We start from the raw sequence: 18,761 nt of genomic DNA, 5'->3' as shown, positions 1-18,761 counted from the left end.
TCTCAAAATATCTGCGACTAGATATACATACCCTCCAACCATGGTCGTTCCTTGTTACAGTAAAACGCTCCCAAAAATGCAGCATACGTCGTCAAAAGCCATATGTGGTGGGACGCCATAATTGGTGCCTGGAAACTGAGGGGCCAAAAAGCCAATTGAAGTGGGTCCAAACTTCTCGCATCACCATATTTTTTCCCATATCTGGACGACATCGCAGACTGTCCCGCAGCAGACCCAACGCGGAACGACGCCCGACAATCTCCACGCCACCGGCCGCGTGCAGCTCTCGTTCTCCTTTGCTATCCTTGCTCCCGAGCCTCTCCGTCCGATGGCAGCACACAACGCCTGGGCGGCCTCCGGGCTCCTCCGAGCCGTCCAGCGTCTCACGATCGCCCCGAAGACGGCATCGACAGCAGCAGCGGCATTTGCTGCGGCACCGTCCATGTTCTCGCTGACGCTGCCGATGTCCCCCCTCGCCGTGGCCGGCCGCCGCGCCTTCTCAGCCACGGCTGTCGCCGCCGGCACCTGGCTTGAGCCCAGTCTCAACCGCAAGCGCCGCATGATGAAGGGCCGTCCGCGTGTGGCCACGGGCGGCTCCGTCAAGGGCACCACCATCGTGTGGGGCGACTACGGCCTTCGCATGTGCGACCACCACCGACGCATCAGCGCGGCCCAGCTCAAGGTGGCCGAGGACACCATCAAGCAGCGGCTGCGCGGACAGCGGTACCGCCTGTACAAGCGGGTCAACTGCAACATTGGCGTGTTCATCAGCGGAAACGAGGTGCGTGAAGACGGGGAAGAGGACTAGCAGAAAAGAAGGCTTGATGTTTTGCCAATTCTATCTTTCTCCTTGCCCTTGTTCTTTGTCTTTTATCTCCTTTCCTCCTCAGACACTGACAAGTCCCTTAGATACGAATGGGCAAGGGCAAGGGTTCGTTCGACCATTGGGCCTCCCGTGTGGCCGTCAACCGCGTCATCTTTGAGATCCGCGGCGCCATCCACGAACAGGTTGCACGGGACGCCTTCCGGCTCGCCGGAAACAAGATGCCCGGCCAGTACGAGTTCGTCAAGAAGGGCGACCCTCCCATTGTCGGCATCACCAAGCTCGAGGACGGCCTGACCCTGGAGGACCTCAAGCGTCCATGGCAGCTACCCGCCGCCCAGCAAGTAAAGATCGCAGAAGCGGCAGCCACATCCAATTCCACGACACCAGCCCCATGAAGACTGGGGAAACCAAGTGCTGGACTTGCATGTAGGCCACTTGTGCCACGAGAGCCCTGGCGTTCACTTACCTGTACACTACCACCACTGTCGGAAAAGAGAGGAAGGGAGTGACGCTCAAAATAAGGTATACAGACATGTAAATTAATGAAGCAAAAGCGATCGACTACCGCGGTTGCATGTATATACGAGCAAGGTATTGTGATGGGATGCAGCACTTAATTAGTGAAACTCTCCTTTCAAAGTGCTATTTCTCGTCTGGGACAATGAAGCTCTCTTCCTTCTTGTTGGATTTCTACGATTGCAGAAGGAACGCTGTCTTGTTACCACGTTGTAGCGACATATGCCACACATAGAATGTCGTTTTCTTCCCCCTCTTTCTTTTCCCTAACCATACTAAGCAGCCTAATTGTCAATTGAGAAGCAAACTCCTCTTTGATAAGACCGTGAGAGGGATGTGTTACAATGAACAGGCACACGAAGAATTGCTCAGAGCTTGCTATCGCTACAGGGAACTATTTCGTAACCGGCGGTAGTTATAGTAGGGTTTATTGTACTCCGTACTCCGTAAAATACGTGCCATTGTCAACTCAGGAATCATTTCAGTGGGATAATTGACCCCACGAGAGATCCGCTTATGTGGGGACGGCCAGTCTGCAGCTGTCCGCACGGACCACTACCGCGTTAATGGATTTGTTCATTGCGACGCGTCAGACTTTTGATGAGTTAGTCCATCGCAGCCTTTCATAACCCTTTGCTCTCTACGGAGCAGTCCCCGACTAAGTTCACAATCACGACCGTTCTCAGAATCACGGAATCATGGCGCTGATTGTCGACAAGCACCGGCCGCGGTCTCTGGACACGCTGACGTATCACCCAGAGCTGACAGACCGACTACGAGCACTTGTACGTGAGATCGACTCGAGGGATGGTAGAGGGACTCTTCCGTGCTAATCCTCCCATGACAGGCTCGCAGCGGCGACTTCCCACATCTGCTGGTGTACGGGCCATCGGGAGCGGGCAAGAAGACAAGAATCGTGGCGACGCTGAAGGAGCTGTACGGGCCGGGCGTGGAGAAGATCAAGATTGACGCGCGCGTGTTCCAGACGACGAGCAACCGGAAGCTCGAGTTCAACATCGTGGCTTCGGTCTACCATATGGAGATCACGCCGTCGGACGTGGGCAACTACGACCGCGTGGTAGTGCAGGACCTGCTCAAGGAGGTGGCGCAGACACAGCAAGTCGACCAGGCTGCCCGGCAACGCTTCAAAGTCGTGGTGATCAACGAGGCCGACCACCTGACACGCGACGCCCAGGCAGCCCTGCGCCGCACGATGGAAAAGTACTCGCCCAATCTGCGGCTCATCTTGCTGGCCACGTCGACGGCCAACATCATCGCGCCCATCCGGTCGCGCACGCTGCTGGTGCGCGTGGCCGCGCCCTCGCACGACGAGATCTGCGGCGTCCTGGCAGCCGCGGCGCAGCGGGAGGGCTGGCCGGCTGTGCCGGCGCTACAGCGCCGTGTCGCCGAGGGCAGCGGGCGGAACCTGCGGCGGGCGCTGCTGATGTACGAGGCCGTGCACGCACAAAAGTAGGCATATTTCCCTGGTCTCCTTCTCGTCTCTCTCGTGCTAACGGTCGCAGCGAGAAGGTAGTAGACAGCACGCCCATCCCGCCACCCGACTGGGAAGCCCTCATCGGCCACGTCGCCAAGGAGATCATGGACGAGCACACACCGGCACGCATCCTGCAGGTGCGGGCGAAGCTGTACGATCTCCTGACACACTGCATCCCGCCGACGACAATTCTGCGGACGTTGACGTTCAAGCTGGTGGCGCTGATCGACGCCGAGTTGAAACCGGAGGTGATCCGATGGTCGGCCTTTTACGAGCACCGCATCAAGACGGGTACCAAGGTGATCTTCCACCTGGAGGCGTTCGTGGCCAAGTTTATGCGGATATTCGAAATGTACCTCATGAGCATGGACATGTAAGAGTCGACCGAGGCAACGACAAGGAGAAGCGGAGCCAATGACGAGTCTGGCTTGGCACTACTTCGTATTCCATCCTGGAAGCCAGGGTGGGTCATGGCGACGAGCGCGGCCGTCTTCCCGTGAAGAGCGCATCCGAGGAACCAACGGAGCCGGCTTCTGACGGGACCAGATAAGATACGTCGTGTGTTGGCCAGAGCCGATCTGCATGCAAAGCCGTGCACGCCTATGTTACAGCCGAAGATGCTGAGCGCGCAATTGCCCAGCCGTGCTGTGTCTAGCCTAGTCCAGTCTTTTTGTTTTTGTTGCGTCTTACCACCATCAGCTAGCGGTCGGGATCGGGACGAATAAACATGTTGAGACGATCACGCGACGGCTCTACGGAGTAGAAATAGTCCTGTGACTGGACATATGGTTTGGCCACTTCCTTGGAGAATTGTCTGAAATGCAGACCGCAATGCTGCCGTTGTATCTTACATAACCGACACAGGCTACCTATGAGCTCATGTTAGGCTACCTAATTTCTAGACTGAACGTGCTAGCACAGCCCATTTCCGCTATCAGCTTAGGATAACATCGGTAGAGCAGAGCACGAGAGGGGCTAATGCAGGAGAACCGTGGTGGCCGTGCAGGAGTGTCCACCAGGGCCGAAAACGGCAATGGATACGGAGTCTGCAACTGGTGGAATACAGGGAAGATCTGCGTATGGAACACACTGGGGCAGTCTGCAGTTTCATTTCGAAGTTCGGCTCTCGGTTGTTCAGCGGATGGCGAAAAGAAGGACCAGAGAGAAGGAGTATATGTAGGTGACTGCGAGCTGATAGCAGCCTTTGGTGCGGGTCCTTTTTTGGCTTTTTTTTGGCGTGGTATTGCGATATCACGGAATGTGGTGAAAGGCGGCTAGCGCCTCCTTTTGTCCAGGGTGTAAAAATAATTTATGAAAACGACGGCTCGAATTCGGTTAGCCAAGCTTACAAGGACAGTGCAGGAGTCTTACAGGTCAGAGTCAGCAAGCAATACGCCACGTTCACGGCCAAGGCTTGCCGTTCTCTCAGCGCTTACGGAGCACACATATGGCAGAACAAGATGCGATGCTCTACTATGTATCCACAGAGCAAGGACCATGCGGCATTCTGGTCAGCATGCAAGCGTAGAGTAAGATACAATGTGTGCGTCGTGCTGAATCGTACTATCGGGACGGTGCGACTGGAGAAATGGGAAGACTGTCGCGTCTCGGCTAAGTCGCTGTGTGCTCTGTGCTCTCTGTTCCCCCAGAGGGCCACACCGGCAGCCTCACTCCGAAGCCGCCCAATACGAGCAGAGCACGCCAGCCGAGGACGAGTCGTCTCTGGCGTCTTGTCGGCCTTCGCTTTAGGACCCCCCCTTCCTGCTGCTCCAGATTTCTCCGTTCACCCTTGGTCTCGTGCGGCTGCCTGGACAGAGCTAGGCCGTTGGTCTGCCGGTCGAGCACGCTAAGGCTCAACGAGGATACGATTGGGGGTTGCTGTCCTGCGTGGCTGATCGTCTGCTGCATGATTGGGCCGCTGTCGACCCTGCCTTCCTGCCTTGTTGGGAGACCCGCTCCTGCCCCAGCTCAAATCGCCAACGCGCATGCGGGGTCCTGTCAGCCAGAGGTCGGGAGGCAGGACGAGACCTGAAGGCGGTGCGACGAGCGTTTGCCTCACCGGACGTCCTGGACGACCGCGTCCCATTGCATCCGATGCTGTGAGATCGCACATGGCGCTGCGTCGTGGCGGCTGGTGGGCGGCCAAGAGTGGCAATGACGATTCCTCGAGCATGCTAAAAACATCGCCAAGATGCCCGCTGTACATAGTAGAAGTAAATGCGCCTCGTTCAAGAGAAGGAGGGCAGTCGTGCCTTCCCGTAATAGTCGTGCTCGCCATGCATCTCGTCCTGGTACTATGCGCACTGCCGGAGAGAGAAGGTGCCAGCCCGCTGTGGCCCACCTACAACAGAACGATCTCGGGCATCATTTTCTGACGTCTCTTTTTCTCCCAACAGGCACGACGAAACTGCTCGAGGAACGGTCGTTGTCGAGACACAACTCCGCCTCGTCCCCAGCATCAGGTTTCCTCCACGGCTCCCGCAGCCACGGACGTCCAGGACCAGCTCCACATCCAGCTGGACGGCAGAGTGGGACAAGCACGCCCCGAGACGACGTCGGACGGACGGAATCGAATGGCACTGGTCCTTGGCCCAGACCAGGACGGATCCGCTCAGGATTGTCGCTCGTCCAGGTACTCTTGTCTCTGCAAGTACTATGGAAGATACGAGGACGAGCTGCGTCACAAGCCTAGCACGCACACCCAGAGCTTCCTCCTGACCTCACCCCCTCCCTCGCCCAGACACCCCCGGCTTCGTCTTTGTGCTCTATTGGCCTCTTCTCCCTTCCGTCCACCCATATCCCACGCCCAGGTCATCGCCACCCTCCGCAGTTTGTCTGCAATCGTCCTAGGGCTGCCACCCGTTTCCTTTTCTTCCCCTACTCCGTTCCCCTCGAATCTGCTCTGTGAGGTTCCCCATACACCCCTCCCCGCGTGCACTGGTGCACACTAATTCGACAATGCGCTAATACTGGGTCCGTGTCATAGACTCTATGCCGGACCTCATTCGCACGCTACAAAGAAGCACTGTGGATGCCGAGTGCTAATCGACAGAGCTCTGCTCCGTATCGCAATGCGCTTGCTCTCGCAACTTATTAACTCCTCCGTCCCCCTCTCTTCTACCCGTTAGGCCGGTCGGTATAATCTTTTGTTGCCTTTCTATCATTGTCCTCCTTCTTTTATCTGCTTCCACGCCGCCTCTTCTCTCTCGTCTGCCCTTTATAATCTTCCTATCACCCCGCCGTCGACCTTTTCTTCTACGAGTGCCAACGCCTCACCCCCCTGTTCTCACCGTCGGTCCACACGTCTCAATAACAACGTGACACAGCACGGCTTCTCCTGACGCCTCTACACCGTCTTATCGGTTTCCTTCTGTTTAAATAGCACTAGGAAACGTGCGAGGACCCGGCTAGCCAAACAGCAGGCAGCTGTCCAGGAACCAAACGACCCCTCCGCCACTTCTCCCTCCTATTGCTGTCGAAAATGGCTGCGTCGGCGCCCAAGAAGATTCCCGTGGTAGCCGAGGCCCACGAGGTCGATACCTTTCGTGAGCTCACATTTTTTTTTTTTTTTTTTGTTGGGGCAAAATAGGGGAGACATTGGGAAAGCCACTAACCAGCCGTTGACAGACCCACCGGAGAAGATGCTGGCTAGTACGTAAAGTCTCAGAATCACACAAGATTCCCTTCTGTCTGGTAGCTCGAAAGGGTCGTGGGAGTCTCAGGTCGTCCTATGAAGCTGGCCGAGGGCCTGGCAAGGCGTCGTCGTGGTCCTGTCTTGCGTCGTCCGGAGAATGGACGGCGGCGAAGTTGGGCCATGCGGCGAAGACTGGGACTCCGGAGTCGGACATTGGTAAAGAACGTTAGCTAATTGGCTCGACAGAGCACCCGTCAAAGCCTCATCTTTCCGGTAAGTCGTCTCCGCCACGGCCATCTATGCGCCCCTGTTCTTCATTGCTGATGACCGGCCAGGTCTCGATGAGTACAAGACGCTGTACGAGGAGTCGATCCGACAGCCAGACCAGTTTTGGGGCCGCCAGGCACGCGAGCTGCTCACGTGGCAGCGGGACTTCCAGACGGTGCGCAGCGGCTCTCTCGTCAACGGCGACGTCGCCTGGTTCCTCGAGGGCCAGCTGAACGCGTCGTACAATCTGGTGGATCGCCACGCCTTCAAGGACCCCGACCGGGTGGCGCTCATCTACGAGGCAGACGAGCCGTCGGACGGGCGGACGCTGACGTATGGCGAGCTGCTGCGCGAGGTATCCAAGACGGCCTACGTGCTGAAGCAGTTCGGCGTCAAAAAAGGCGACACCGTGGCCATCTACCTTCCCATGATCCCGGAGGCCGTCATCGCCCTCCTCGCGTGCAGCCGCATCGGAGCGGTGCACTCGGTCGTCTTTGCCGGCTTCTCGTCCGACTCGCTGCGTGACCGCGTGCTCGACGCCAAGAGCAAGGTCGTCATCACCTCGGACGAGGGCAAGCGCGGCGGCAAGCTCATCGGCACCAAGAAGATTGTGGACGATGCGCTGAAGCAGTGCCCCGATGTCAGCCACGTGCTGGTGTACAAGCGCACGGGTGCCGACGTGCCCTGGACCGAGGGCCGGGACTTCTGGTGGCACGAGGAGGTGTCAAAGTGGCCCTCGTACATTGCCCCGGAGCCCGTCAACTCGGAGGATCCGCTCTTCCTTCTGTACACCTCCGGTTCGACCGGCAAGCCTAAGGGCGTCCTGCACACCACCGGCGGCTATCTCGTCGGTGCGGCAGCTACGGGCAAGTACGTCTTTGACATCCACCCGGGCGACCGCTACTTCTGTGGTGGCGATGTGGGCTGGATCACGGGCCACACGTATGTCGTGTATGCGCCGCTGTTGTTGGGCGTGACCACGGTCGTGTTTGAGGGCACGCCGGCGTACCCGAATTTCTCGCGCTACTGGGACATTATCGAGAAGCACAAGGTCACCCAGTTCTACGTCGCACCCACGGCTCTGCGGCTGCTGAAGCGCGCCGGTGACCAGTTTGTTAAGCACGACATGAGTGCGCTGCGTGTGCTGGGATCGGTCGGCGAGCCCATCGCTGCCGAGGTCTGGAAGTGGTACTTTGAGGTGGTCGGCAATGAGGAGGCACAGGTTGTGGACGTGAGTATTGCTTGTCCTTCTCAGTCTTTTCAGTCTTTGCCAGTCGTGCCGTAATGATCGCTGACCTTGACAGACATACTGGCAAACGGAGACCGGCTCCAACGTCATCACGCCTCTGGCCGGTGTTACGCCGACAAAGCCAGGCTCAGCTTCTCTGCCGTTCTTCGGCATTGAGCCGGCCATCATCGACCCAGTCAGCGGCGTCGAGATCACCGGCAACGATGTCGAGGGCGTGCTTGCGTTCAAGCAGCCGTGGCCCAGCATGGCCCGCACCGTTTGGGGCTCGCACAAGCGGTATATGGAGACGTACATGGATGTCTACAAGGGCTACTACGTGAGTTGAACTGCGCCCTTCTTTGTTGCTTTTTGCTCGGAGCCAGACGGCTGACTTGATAACTGCAGTTCACGGGCGATGGTGCTGGCCGCGATCACGAGGGCTTCTACTGGATCCGGGGTCGCGTGGACGACGTTGTCAACGTCAGCGGACACCGTCTGTCGACGGCGGAGATCGAGGCGGCCCTGATCGAGCACCCGGCCGTGGCCGAGTCGGCTGTGGTCGGCGTGCACGACGAGCTGACAGGTCAGGCTGTCAATGCATTCGTCTCGCTGAAGAGCGGCAACGAGGTCACAGATGCTCTTCGCAAGGAGCTTGCCCTGCAGGTCCGCAAGAGCATCGGCCCGTTTGCCGCACCCAAGGCGATCTATGTTGTGCCTGACCTTCCCAAGACGCGGTCGGGCAAGATTATGCGCCGTATTCTGCGCAAGATCCTTGCCGGCGAGGAGGATCAGTTGGGTGATATCTCCACGGTAAGTCCTGCTTCTGCTACCTATCTACACCTTTCTGCATGCCAATTGTACTGACTGAATACCAGTTGTCCGACCCGAGCGTGGTGAGCAAGATCCTCAATGTTGTGCACGATGCGAAGAAGAAATGAGCGACGAATTGAAGGCTGAATAGCCTGTTTACTAGTTATTGTGTTGGACTGTTCTTTTTTTAGATGTATCTAGGATGTCTAGCGATATTCATGCCACTACGATTATGGGGCAATGCAGCCAGCGCCTACCAGATAAAGATAAAATAAAAATAAAAATGACAAACCATTGACGCTGTCACGGTGGTCTTTCTAATGATTTGTAAGACTGGCCTTTCGACGCGCGTCGCCAGTCAGCTACGATGCAGCCAAGAGCCGGAAACGGCCGAGAAGGGCAGATGACGGCAGAGTGCAGAGAAATTCGTTGAAATAAGATACAGTTCCTCCACCCAGTGCACCACAGCCCCACAACACATAAGCGGATCGGTGCTGAGCCACACAGCCAAGAAGCTTAAATTTTAAGAGAAGGCGTCTTGGCGGACTGCCTGCGCTCGTATTGTGCAGAGAGCGTGCGGCCGTTGCGGCCGAGCATGTTTTTTTCGTATAATCCCTGCTAGGAAACCTGTCTCAGCCGCGGCTCGGGGCTCTTTGCTGAGTGGCCTAATACCTGTCGTTGGCAGTTGCCGTTGTGCTCTTCTTCCGGGTGCTTCGCTCTTTCGATTTTGTAGCCTTTTGTAGCCAATTCTTTCTTCGGCTGCCTTCCTTTTGTCTCAGAGGCCACATCTGTCCGTTTGTCCGTCGGATTCAACGAACCGCCCGAATACGAAACATACGACCGGCTTAACGGCCGTCTCACTCGCCAACACTCTCGAACTCCCTTTCCTGCCACCACTTCGAGCCCGCCGAATACATGAATATCGCGAATCGTCCTGTTGGATAGGCCCTCTCCGGGAAGAAGCATCACAGCCATGGGCTTTGGAAGACCGTTGCAAGCCGGCTTTGTGCATCGTCTGTTCCACGCCGGCCTTGGCCTCCTCACCGTCTTCGGCCTCCTCGTCGGCGGCACGCGTGCCCACTCGCAGGAGCGCAACGCCCTGCGCAGCCTCTTCCGGGTCGACGAGGCAGTGCTGCACACGGCCACACACCGCGTCCATGCCCTGTCACACTTCCAGATCTCGCTGACGCTGCACCAGCTGGACTCGGACCAGCGGCTGCCCGTGCGACTGCGACTGCGACCCGATAGCGACACCATTGCCGAAGGCGCAGCCATCCACCATCACAATGCCGACGGCTCGGTCACGGTGGAGCCCATCCGGCGGCTGGATCACCGGTTGTTCCAGGGCGACGTTTTCGTGCCGAGTCAAGGGGTGGCTGCTGCGACGAATCACTGGACCAACGCCGGATGGGCCAGTATATATGTGCACGTAGACGGGGTGCATCCGGTGTTTGAGGGCGCGTTCCGCGTGTTTGGCGACCACCACCACATTCAGACGAGCGCCAATTACCTGGACACACGGATTTGGGGTGACCCGCTGATCCCGACCGGCGCAGACGCAGGCGCAGACGCTGGAGATTATATGGTGGTATGGCGCGACTCTGACATCATGGCGCCGGGCGCCGAGACACAGGCAGCAGGAGATGAGTTGCGACGGCGGCTGCGGCGACAGCACTCAGCAAATGGTATTGTGGAAGAGCTGCCACAGCCGGCCTGCTCGTCGGACGAGCTCTTGTTCAATATGGACGAGATGCATCCTGTGCACCGTGGCGGGTCGAAGGTGGAGGTGCCGTCGTCGGCATCTGCTTCGTCAGACGTGCGGTCGTGGCTGTTTGGGCGACAAATCGACGGGACGGGAAGCACAGGCGGCAACTCAGCGGGCGTGAACCTGACGTCGACGATCGGCAGCTCGTCTGGCTGTCCGACGACGCGCAAGGTGGCACTGATGGGGATCGCAGCCGACTGCACATACATGCAGGCGTTCCCGAGCAGGGACAATGCGACAGCCCACATCGTGCAGCAGATCAGCTCGGCGTCCAAGGTGTACGAGAGCACGTTCAATGTGTCGCTGGCCATCAAGAGCCTGGTGCTGCAGAGCGACACGTGCCCGAGCTCGCCGTCGTCGTCGGTGACGCCGTGGAACGCAGGCTGCAGTAGCAATCTGACCATCAGCGACCGGCTCAACCTCTTCTCGCAGTGGCGTGGCACGAACAACGACACCAATGCGTTCTGGATGCTGCTGAGCACGTGTGCCACTGACTCGGCCGTCGGGCTGGCTTGGCTGGGCCAGCTGTGCGTGCTGGGGGCCGAGACAAGCGCGAGTTCAGACGGTAGCGGCAACGAGACCGTGGCGGCGACCAACGTGGTGGTGCGGACGTCGACGGAGTGGCAGGTGATGGCCCATGAGACCGGTCACACGTTCGGGGCGGTGCACGACTGCACGAGTTCGACGTGTGCCGACGGCACGGCGACGAAGCAGCTGTGCTGCCCGCTAAGTGCGTCGACCTGCGATGCTGCCGCCGGCTATATCATGAATCCCAGCACCGGCAGCGGCATCACGCAGTTCTCGCCCTGCACCAAGGGCAACGTGTGCGCGGCGCTGGGCCGCAACAGCGTCAACGGGACGTGTCTGAGCGACAACCGCGGCGTTGTGTCCGTCACGGGGAGCGTGTGTGGAAACGGCATCGTCGAGGAGGGCGAAGACTGTGACTGTGGCGGAACCTCCGGCTGTGGCAGCGATAGTGCATGCTGCAACCCGGAAACTTGCCACTTTGCCACCGGCGCTCTATGCGATCCGGCCAACGACGAGTGCTGCACGTCCGCCTGCCAGATGGCCAGTGCCGGCGTTGTGTGTCGGCCCAGTACCGGCGACTGCGACCCGGCCGAGACCTGTTCCGGCACGGCTGCCTCCTGTCCGGTCGACACGACGGCCGCCGATGGAACGGCCTGTGGCAGCAATTCCAGCTCCAGCTCCGGCTCGCTGGCCTGTGCTCCGCCGGCCAGTGCACGTCGCGCGACCTGCAGTGCCAGACGCTGATGGGGTCGCTGGCCAGCAGCGGCAATGACACGTACGCCTGCAGCGACCAGGGCTGCACGCTGAGCTGTGCTTCGCCGGCCTTCGGTTCCAATACCTGTTTTGAGATGATGCAGAACTTCCTCGATGGCACGTCCTGCGAGGGCGGCGGCCGGTGCAGCAACGGTGTCTGCAAGGGCTCGTCCGTCACAAAAGAGATCGCTTCCACCTTGCGCCACAACCTCACCATTGTCATTCCTGTCGCCTGTGTCGTCGGCGTCCTCATCTTGGCTGCCCTGTTGAGCTGCATCTGCTCCTTCTGCCGTCGTCGCCGCAACCGCCGTCTCCGTCGCCGTATGCGCAACGGCTTGCCGCCTTCCTCGGCTGCCGCCATGCCCATGACCGCTGCCGCCACTTGGGGTCGAAATCAGCACGGCAACCGAGCTCAACCGCCAAAGCCTGGAAATATGGCCATGGCAATGCCTCCAGCTCAGTGGCAGCAGCAACAGCAACAGTCTGGTCCCTCGCGATGGAGCCTTTGGGGCGGCAACAGCAACCGCAACGACAGGTCTTTTCCACAAGCCGACCCCGTTGCTGGCACTTATGCTGCCGGCACCCAGATGCCGCCACCGCCGCCTTACTCGCAGCAGCAGTCACAGTGGGGGCCGCCACCCCAGGGCCCAGGTATGCGATTTGGATGAGTCCCTAGCATGGCTTCCGTTTGGGTTGCGTCTTTTCACGTCTGCGGCGGGATCCGGCGTTAGGGGTCGGGTAACGAAACTATCATGTCTTGCCATATCACTGCTTTTAAGAAGCGTAGAAGAGCATAAATATATCAGGACAATCATTTCTACGCGATGCGAGCGAAAGCGGAAGGTGTTGGGGTGGACCGCCCGGCAAGGCAAGAGCTACCCATATTTTATATGGGCCGTGTCTGTCATGACGCGTCCTTGACAGCTATCTTTTCAGGACGGCAAACGGGTAATACGATGTAGAGAGTTTTGGTGGACAGCTTAGATCAAAATATCACTGTAGATTCAGTGCCAATTATCATCAAAACGTCCCTTGTAAGACAAGCACGAAGCACAACACACCGATCCTCCCAACAGCAAACTCCAGTTCACGAGGCAGATCAAAAGAAATAATCAAGCAAAGAAACAAAGGAAAAATGGAGAAATGGAGAAAAAAGAAAACGAAAAAGAAAATAAAGGAAAACAGGACCAGCACCGTCATTATCGTTATCATAGTCATCACCCGCAAGTCCAGTTTTCGCCCGTGTGACGACGTTCGGCATCATGTGTAGTTCTGCCGTCTCCGTCTGTGAGCGAATTTGCCGTTCGCATCTTGGTCCTTGCTCTTGCTCTTTCTCACGCAGATCCTCTTGTGCACTGGCTCATTGCTTCTGCCGCCCGTCAAATGCTCTCCTGCCTCTTCATCGTAGCCGCACATCATGCGCATGAACTTGAGACGCGTAGCGGGAATCGACTGTGAAAGAAGCAGTCATGTCAGTAAAGATATGCTCACCAGGAGGGCCTAGTAATCCTCAAACGTACATCTCCCATGCTCTGAGCATACATCATCAGCAGTTCCGGTGTGTCAAGAACGGCTGCTGCATGCCGCCGTGGATCTGTCCGCTCAAAGTTCTCGGGATCAAACTCCACGGTCCTTTCGAAGCGACAGACGTTAGTGAATGTCTCGTGTATGTCCCCGTGGATCTCCTATCGTCACCAGAGCCCAAAACTTACGCTTCCACCAAGGCGTCCCAGTACGGCCCGTAGCCCACCGCAGATGGCAAATCATCATCCGGCAATTCGTCCTCCTGTTCATTCGCCTGCCTAGCAAGGATCCCACCCATCATAGCTTTAGGAACCGTTTCGGTGCTATCTGTAGAGCTCGTGGTCGCTAGTGTCGGGAGCTCAGTAAGCTGCTGGAGTTGCTGATGCTGCTGTGAGTGTTGCCCCGTCTTCCGGAACTGCTGCTGTTCTTGCAGTTGCTTCTGCTTCTGCACTTGTTCCTGATACTGAAGCTGCAGTTGATGGCATTTGGCCTGCATCTGCTGGTGTTGGTGCTGCATCTCTTGAAGCTGTTCCTGGTGCTGGTGTAGTTGTGCATGCTGCATCTGTTGCTGCAACTGCTGCAACTCCTGAAGAAGTTTCTGTATTCGCACATACTTCTGTTCCACTAGCTTCTGGTGGTCCCGAGACTGTCGGGCCAATTGCTGCTGAGACGACTGAAGGCTCTGGAGTTGTTGCTGCCGTTGTTGCTGCCGCTGTTGCTCCTGCTGCAACCGGCTCGTGACATGGTGCTGTTTCATCACCCACAGAAATTTGCTCTCGTCTACATAAGTGTACTTGCCCCGAGACTGTCTGTCACGCATGTTGTTGGTGAAATAGATGCCTTTTTTCGAACCAGACGAGCCAGACGCAGCCTCAGGCATCGTTGACGGCGCCTTTGCAAGCGGAGCCGCCTGGCTTGAAGATGATGCCGCCATCGGTTCTGCTCGTATTTTCCTTTGCTTCCGAGATCGGCCTCACTTGTAGATATAGCTATGCAGGCCGAGCTGTCTCTTGCCGTTCGTGCCTGGTCGGGTTCGCGTGTCGAAAACAAGTCGGCGCCTGATTGATAGTCGGCGTTTGGAAACTATCTCTTGGGCCCTTGTTTCTCTTAAAACATACGTGTTCTCTTGCAAAAGGTAAGCAGAAAATCCCACAATTTCTTTCTTAAATAAAGCAGTAAAGACACAATGATGCGAAATGAAGAATGTCTTTGTTTGTTTATGCCCAGGGCTCTCTGACTGCGGGGTGGCGGGAAACTTGATACTTACCAGCCTGGGCCTTTGTTATTGGCTGACTTATCAGTGTAATATGAACGGATCTATCGTCTTCTGGCCTCTGATTGTCTTCCGATCCGCCTATTGAGAAACGGACCCATCAATTGCTGCAACATCTAGCCGCCAAAATGAGTTTCTTTTCTTTTCTTTGTTATTGCGACAAATAGAAATCGAAGTAAGCGGTCGTATTTGGCCAGCGATAAGGCCAGAATAAGAAAACCTGTCAGTTTTCTGCCAGAAATGAGCCCAGAAGAAGGAAGAAAAATTAGGGAAAGGGAAGAAAAAGCAAACAGAGAATGAAAAGGGCAAAGCGCAGTGGTGGTATAACCACAGGAAAGGTGCACAATGCTCATCACCTGACTTTTGTATCACAAACACACCCACAACTTCAACAAATGCACATCCAGAACTGTGTTGCCAGCCCTCGGCGCGAGCCTGGCGATTGAATGCTTACACCCTCTATTTGGGCCAAACTACTTGCTGATTTTGACTTTACATGCCAATTCTAAATATTCGAGCAATATTTCGGTTAATAAAGAGGTAGCTATCTCATCTCCACCATCACGATCAGGTCTCGGATGGCATGGCAAGGGTGTGTCTATTTAACTGGGGAAAAGGAGCGACCGAGACTGTTGGGGAACCTGTGCTCTTTTTGTTTGGCTCGGGTAGCTGCGTTGTCCCTCAACATTTCGAACTCCTGCAACACACCCCTTCTGCACTGGCCTCATCTCCCCCTACCGACATCCGAAACGACAGGCACGAGGACCAGGTTAGAAACCAGACGCGCACGGCTAGTCTATCGCTTCCTTTGTTCTTATAGTATATTGTCTTTTGATATTAGCTGTATCTATTTGTGTCTGGCATGGCATAGATATATTGTGGACTTGGATCTAAGATACAATTGAAGAGAGCCAAACGGGCATCTGCAATAGTTTCTTCTGGCAAAGGCCAGACTAGGACGAGACGCCATAACGACCTGAGCTGCCGCACCTTCGTGGTGCAAGCACAGCTCCCTTTCCCATTCGTCTGCTGAATGCAACGGCAGACGAAACTACTAATAGCCAAACAGAGTAGTCAAGGTGCCACCCATCTCGATCCAAGAATGCCTCCCCACTCCCATCCATTCCCCGTCTCTGGTTTTGAAAGGAGGAAACCGCACCTCTCCTAGCGACAGATGGGCACCCAACCCCACCGCTGCCCAGCCTAAAGAAATTGTGAAGCAAAAACAATAAATCCCACCATATGCTCCTGATTGTCATTTCTTCATCATGGGTCCGCCTCTAAAAACGTAATGGTGACAGTAGCAGCAGCAGCAGCAGCAGCAGCAGCAGCAGCAGCAGCAGTAGTAATGTACATTCCGGCTCAGCTCAACAGCTAGCATCTGCTTGTTGGCAATTAGAAGGCGAGTGCTAACAGTGACTGTTCGGACATAAGGGTTTCTCAGCGGAAATTGATCACGGCCAGCTGTACGTATCAGTTAGCACAGTTCAACACGCATAATTTTTAAGTAACGGCGAAATTTCTGACACTTACCCTATTTTTTACACCATAGGCCAGCTTTTGACCTGTTGTGTCCCAGCATAAACAGTGAATGTCTTCATCCACGCCATCACTGTTCTCCCCGTCGCCGTTGGTCTTGGGACTGAGCCATCCTGGGTGAGGAGTTCTACTCCAGCTGGCCCGTGGGATTGCATGGTCGCCAACCTTCCAGATCAAGATGCGGTCTGCTGTGGCCCCCGCGATAAATGCACCGTCTGGGGTGAAGGCGAGAGCTACTACGGGTAGGTCCATTGTCATCGAGCACTTGGGCTTACTGTCAGGCAGCCGTGCATTCCAAATAGAGATGGCACCGTCTTCGCCCCCAGAGGCTAACAACCGTTCTTCTGCCGGTGGCGTCGACTGTAACGGTTGCCACATAAGGCAAGTGATGAGACCGATGTGGGCGGATATTGTGCGGCGCTCGCCAGCCTCGTTCCAGAGCTGAGACTGTTAGTTTAATTCCAGGTTGCTGGTAAGCTTATTCTCGACGCCTCCATGGATCCTTACATCAAGCAGGCCTTTCTCGCTAGCTGTGGCGGCAATCTTGCTTCTCCAATCGTATTGGATCTGTACAAAACTATCATCCTTTGTTGTTGCAAACGTCTTGGCCTTTTCAATGCCTGATTCACTGCATCGTAATGCGAGGAGCAGGTCGCCTCCACACACCAAAAACTCGGTTTCGTTCACCCAAGCCGCATCAAGATCCGGTTGCGCGTCATGTTCGGAGGGAAAGTCGGGGAGGAAATGAGAGGTGGAGTTCGATGTGACAGCTGAATAGATTGTAATAAGTAACCCGCTGTTGTAGGGGCCGACCCCGAGAAGCGAAGTGCCATTTAAATTCCACCGCAGCTTGATCATTGGGGCCTCTTGTGCACTGAACCGCATAAGGACGGTGCCATCAGGAGCCCAGATACTGACGCTGGCCTTTGTACCAGTTTCTGTCGCAATCGCTACCGCAGTCCCATCGGGGTTCCAGGCCATGGTGGTTACAGTCGATGTCTGAGGCACATCCTCGTCGACCAGGTCTTTGTAAGGACGGTTGCTTCCATTCACGTGATCATCCACGGGATCGGCAGAAGTACGCGAAAGTGTCCAAATCCGGGCTAGTGCATCTGACCCAGAAGCCGCCAATATGGACGGGTTGGCAGGGTTCCACTCACAATGCAGGACGATGGGGTTCTCGCGTCCCGGCTGCAGCGGCTCGGTCAGGTCGTCGCCCGTGGCTTGATCGGGTGCCAGGCGCAGGAAAATTGTTTCCGGCGCCAGCTCCTGAACTTTATCGATCTGCGTACCCTGCTCAGGACCATCGGTTCGTGGTCCCGGCGTCGGAGCGGGTTCTCGTTCCATAGGTGACGGGTAAGCGTGTTGGTTTTCGCTGCTATCGATCTCCATTGGAGTTGGCGGTGCGACATCAGCAACGCCGGCAGCATCGTGCCCATTTCCGATCTTGGTTCGTTTCGCTGGCGCCCCGTTTTGCTGCAGCTGTTGCTTGTCCAGCTGGCGTTTGCGCAAGCCTTCCGCATCATCGGCTCCCGTCACTGTTGTCACGGCCTTTGCCTCCGCGTCTTCGTCTTGATCCACATGGCGCACTGGAGGTTCTGTGATGAGCGGCCCAAATACCCCAAACTGCTGGGTCTCGTCTTTAGATGCCTGTGCGTTGTGAGAGGTGCATACTTGGCGAAAGCAACATATGCAGAAAGAGAAGGGGGAAAACGCGACAGGCATCAAAACAAAGAAAACTTCAAAGGAGTAACGTACTGTTTTAGAGTTTAAGTATTCTCGTTCGAGAGAATAATAGAGCAAGCCCCGGTTGACTACAGAAACGAGTGCATGACTCTTAACATGGGGTGCGAAATCAAAGTGCCGGTGAGGCTCCCTGACGTGCCATTCTTTTTGGAATTTGACTGCTGTCTCGCGGTAGTCTGATGATGTTAGTTTGTGAGTTGCGAATGAAGATGTATGGGATTTGGTGCTTTGTGAAAAATGGAGCAGTAAGATAATGGGAAATGATCAAATAATAGATAAAGTAGCAGATAAACAACGAGACGGGAGGGAATGGGGCCGGTCTACGACAGTTTACGTACTCCCTTCCAAAAGATACCTGTTTAAGATGGTTAGTCAAACAGCCACGCCGACAATAAAGGGAAACCACAACAAAGGCAGCCGAGATGAGATGCGGTCTGTGCTAAGCGCGGTTGGGTGGCACGAGGGGCGATCAAAAATGCGGCGACGGGGGACTGGGGACGGGGAACGGGGGACGGGAGACAAACCTCCAAACGAGGAAATTGACTCTGTCCGAATCGAGAAACTCCTTCATGGCTGCGACAGATGGCAGCAGCCAGAGGGATGAAGCAGAACTAGGGGCGTCGTGGCAAGAAAGACGGATACGGGTGGCGGAAGAAAAGACAGCCAGAAAAAAGGCTTAGTCTTGGCCAGACGGAAACACGAACGGGCGAGTTCAAGAGAGAGAGAGACCGAAGCAGACGAGTGCCCAATCGCAAAATGGGTGGAAGAGAGCGATGTGGCGGTCCGGAAGCGCGAATGAAAAGCTGGCTAGTTTGAGAGGGCGACAGAGAATGCGGTCGTGAAGCGTAGAGCTGAGA

At 56.2% G+C, this 18,761-nt stretch overlaps 8 protein-coding genes across 8 annotated transcripts; 5 read left to right on the top strand and 3 right to left on the bottom strand.

Moving 5' to 3' along the window:
- Positions 1-40: 40 nt before the first annotated feature.
- On the top strand, positions 41-1,221 carry CMQ_4905 (mitochondrial large ribosomal subunit; the record flags this gene model as incomplete). The annotated part of the gene is made up of 3 exons (XM_014313061.1): positions 41-46; positions 218-781; positions 910-1,221. 3 exons carry the CDS (start codon positions 41-43, stop codon positions 1,219-1,221), a joined length of 882 nt encoding a protein of 293 aa, XP_014168536.1.
- An 819-nt stretch (positions 1,222-2,040) lies between these two features.
- Positions 2,041-3,214, top strand: CMQ_4910 (DNA replication factor c subunit; the record flags this gene model as incomplete). The annotated part of the gene is made up of 3 exons (XM_014313066.1): positions 2,041-2,127; positions 2,190-2,812; positions 2,866-3,214. 3 exons carry the CDS (start codon positions 2,041-2,043, stop codon positions 3,212-3,214), a joined length of 1,059 nt encoding a protein of 352 aa, XP_014168541.1.
- Positions 3,215-4,448: 1,234 nt separating this feature from the next.
- CMQ_4787 (uncharacterized protein) lies at positions 4,449-4,745 on the bottom strand (the record flags this gene model as incomplete). Its single annotated transcript, XM_014312943.1, has 1 exon — positions 4,449-4,745. One exon carries the CDS (start codon positions 4,743-4,745, stop codon positions 4,449-4,451), a length of 297 nt encoding a protein of 98 aa, XP_014168418.1.
- Positions 4,746-4,822: 77 nt separating this feature from the next.
- CMQ_4795 (uncharacterized protein) lies at positions 4,823-5,788 on the top strand (the record flags this gene model as incomplete). The annotated part of the gene is made up of 2 exons (XM_014312951.1): positions 4,823-5,050; positions 5,234-5,788. 2 exons carry the CDS (start codon positions 4,823-4,825, stop codon positions 5,786-5,788), a joined length of 783 nt encoding a protein of 260 aa, XP_014168426.1.
- A 530-nt stretch (positions 5,789-6,318) lies between these two features.
- On the top strand, positions 6,319-8,904 carry CMQ_4724 (acetyl-coenzyme a synthetase; the record flags this gene model as incomplete). Its single annotated transcript, XM_014312880.1, has 8 exons — positions 6,319-6,382; positions 6,465-6,488; positions 6,535-6,687; positions 6,718-6,744; positions 6,807-7,969; positions 8,043-8,303; positions 8,372-8,776; positions 8,842-8,904. 8 exons carry the CDS (start codon positions 6,319-6,321, stop codon positions 8,902-8,904), a joined length of 2,160 nt encoding a protein of 719 aa, XP_014168355.1.
- An 845-nt stretch (positions 8,905-9,749) lies between these two features.
- On the top strand, positions 9,750-12,490 carry CMQ_4839 (metalloprotease; the record flags this gene model as incomplete). The annotated part of the gene is made up of 2 exons (XM_014312995.1): positions 9,750-11,624; positions 11,732-12,490. 2 exons carry the CDS (start codon positions 9,750-9,752, stop codon positions 12,488-12,490), a joined length of 2,634 nt encoding a protein of 877 aa, XP_014168470.1.
- A 592-nt stretch (positions 12,491-13,082) lies between these two features.
- CMQ_4893 (uncharacterized protein) lies at positions 13,083-13,647 on the bottom strand (the record flags this gene model as incomplete). Its single annotated transcript, XM_014313049.1, has 3 exons — positions 13,083-13,274; positions 13,343-13,454; positions 13,535-13,647. 3 exons carry the CDS (start codon positions 13,645-13,647, stop codon positions 13,083-13,085), a joined length of 417 nt encoding a protein of 138 aa, XP_014168524.1.
- A 2,412-nt stretch (positions 13,648-16,059) lies between these two features.
- CMQ_4599 (WD repeat protein) lies at positions 16,060-18,475 on the bottom strand (the record flags this gene model as incomplete). Its single annotated transcript, XM_014312755.1, has 6 exons — positions 16,060-16,083; positions 16,153-16,605; positions 16,666-17,808; positions 17,917-18,080; positions 18,243-18,259; positions 18,429-18,475. 6 exons carry the CDS (start codon positions 18,473-18,475, stop codon positions 16,060-16,062), a joined length of 1,848 nt encoding a protein of 615 aa, XP_014168230.1.
- Between the last annotated feature and the right edge of the window lie 286 nt (positions 18,476-18,761).

The sequence above is a fragment of the Grosmannia clavigera genome (genome assembly GCF_000143105.1).
Source record: "Grosmannia clavigera kw1407 unplaced genomic scaffold GCSC_97, whole genome shotgun sequence".
NCBI lineage: Eukaryota > Fungi > Ascomycota > Sordariomycetes > Ophiostomatales > Ophiostomataceae > Leptographium > Leptographium clavigerum.
This window is presented reverse-complemented; position numbering and strand designations above follow the sequence as displayed.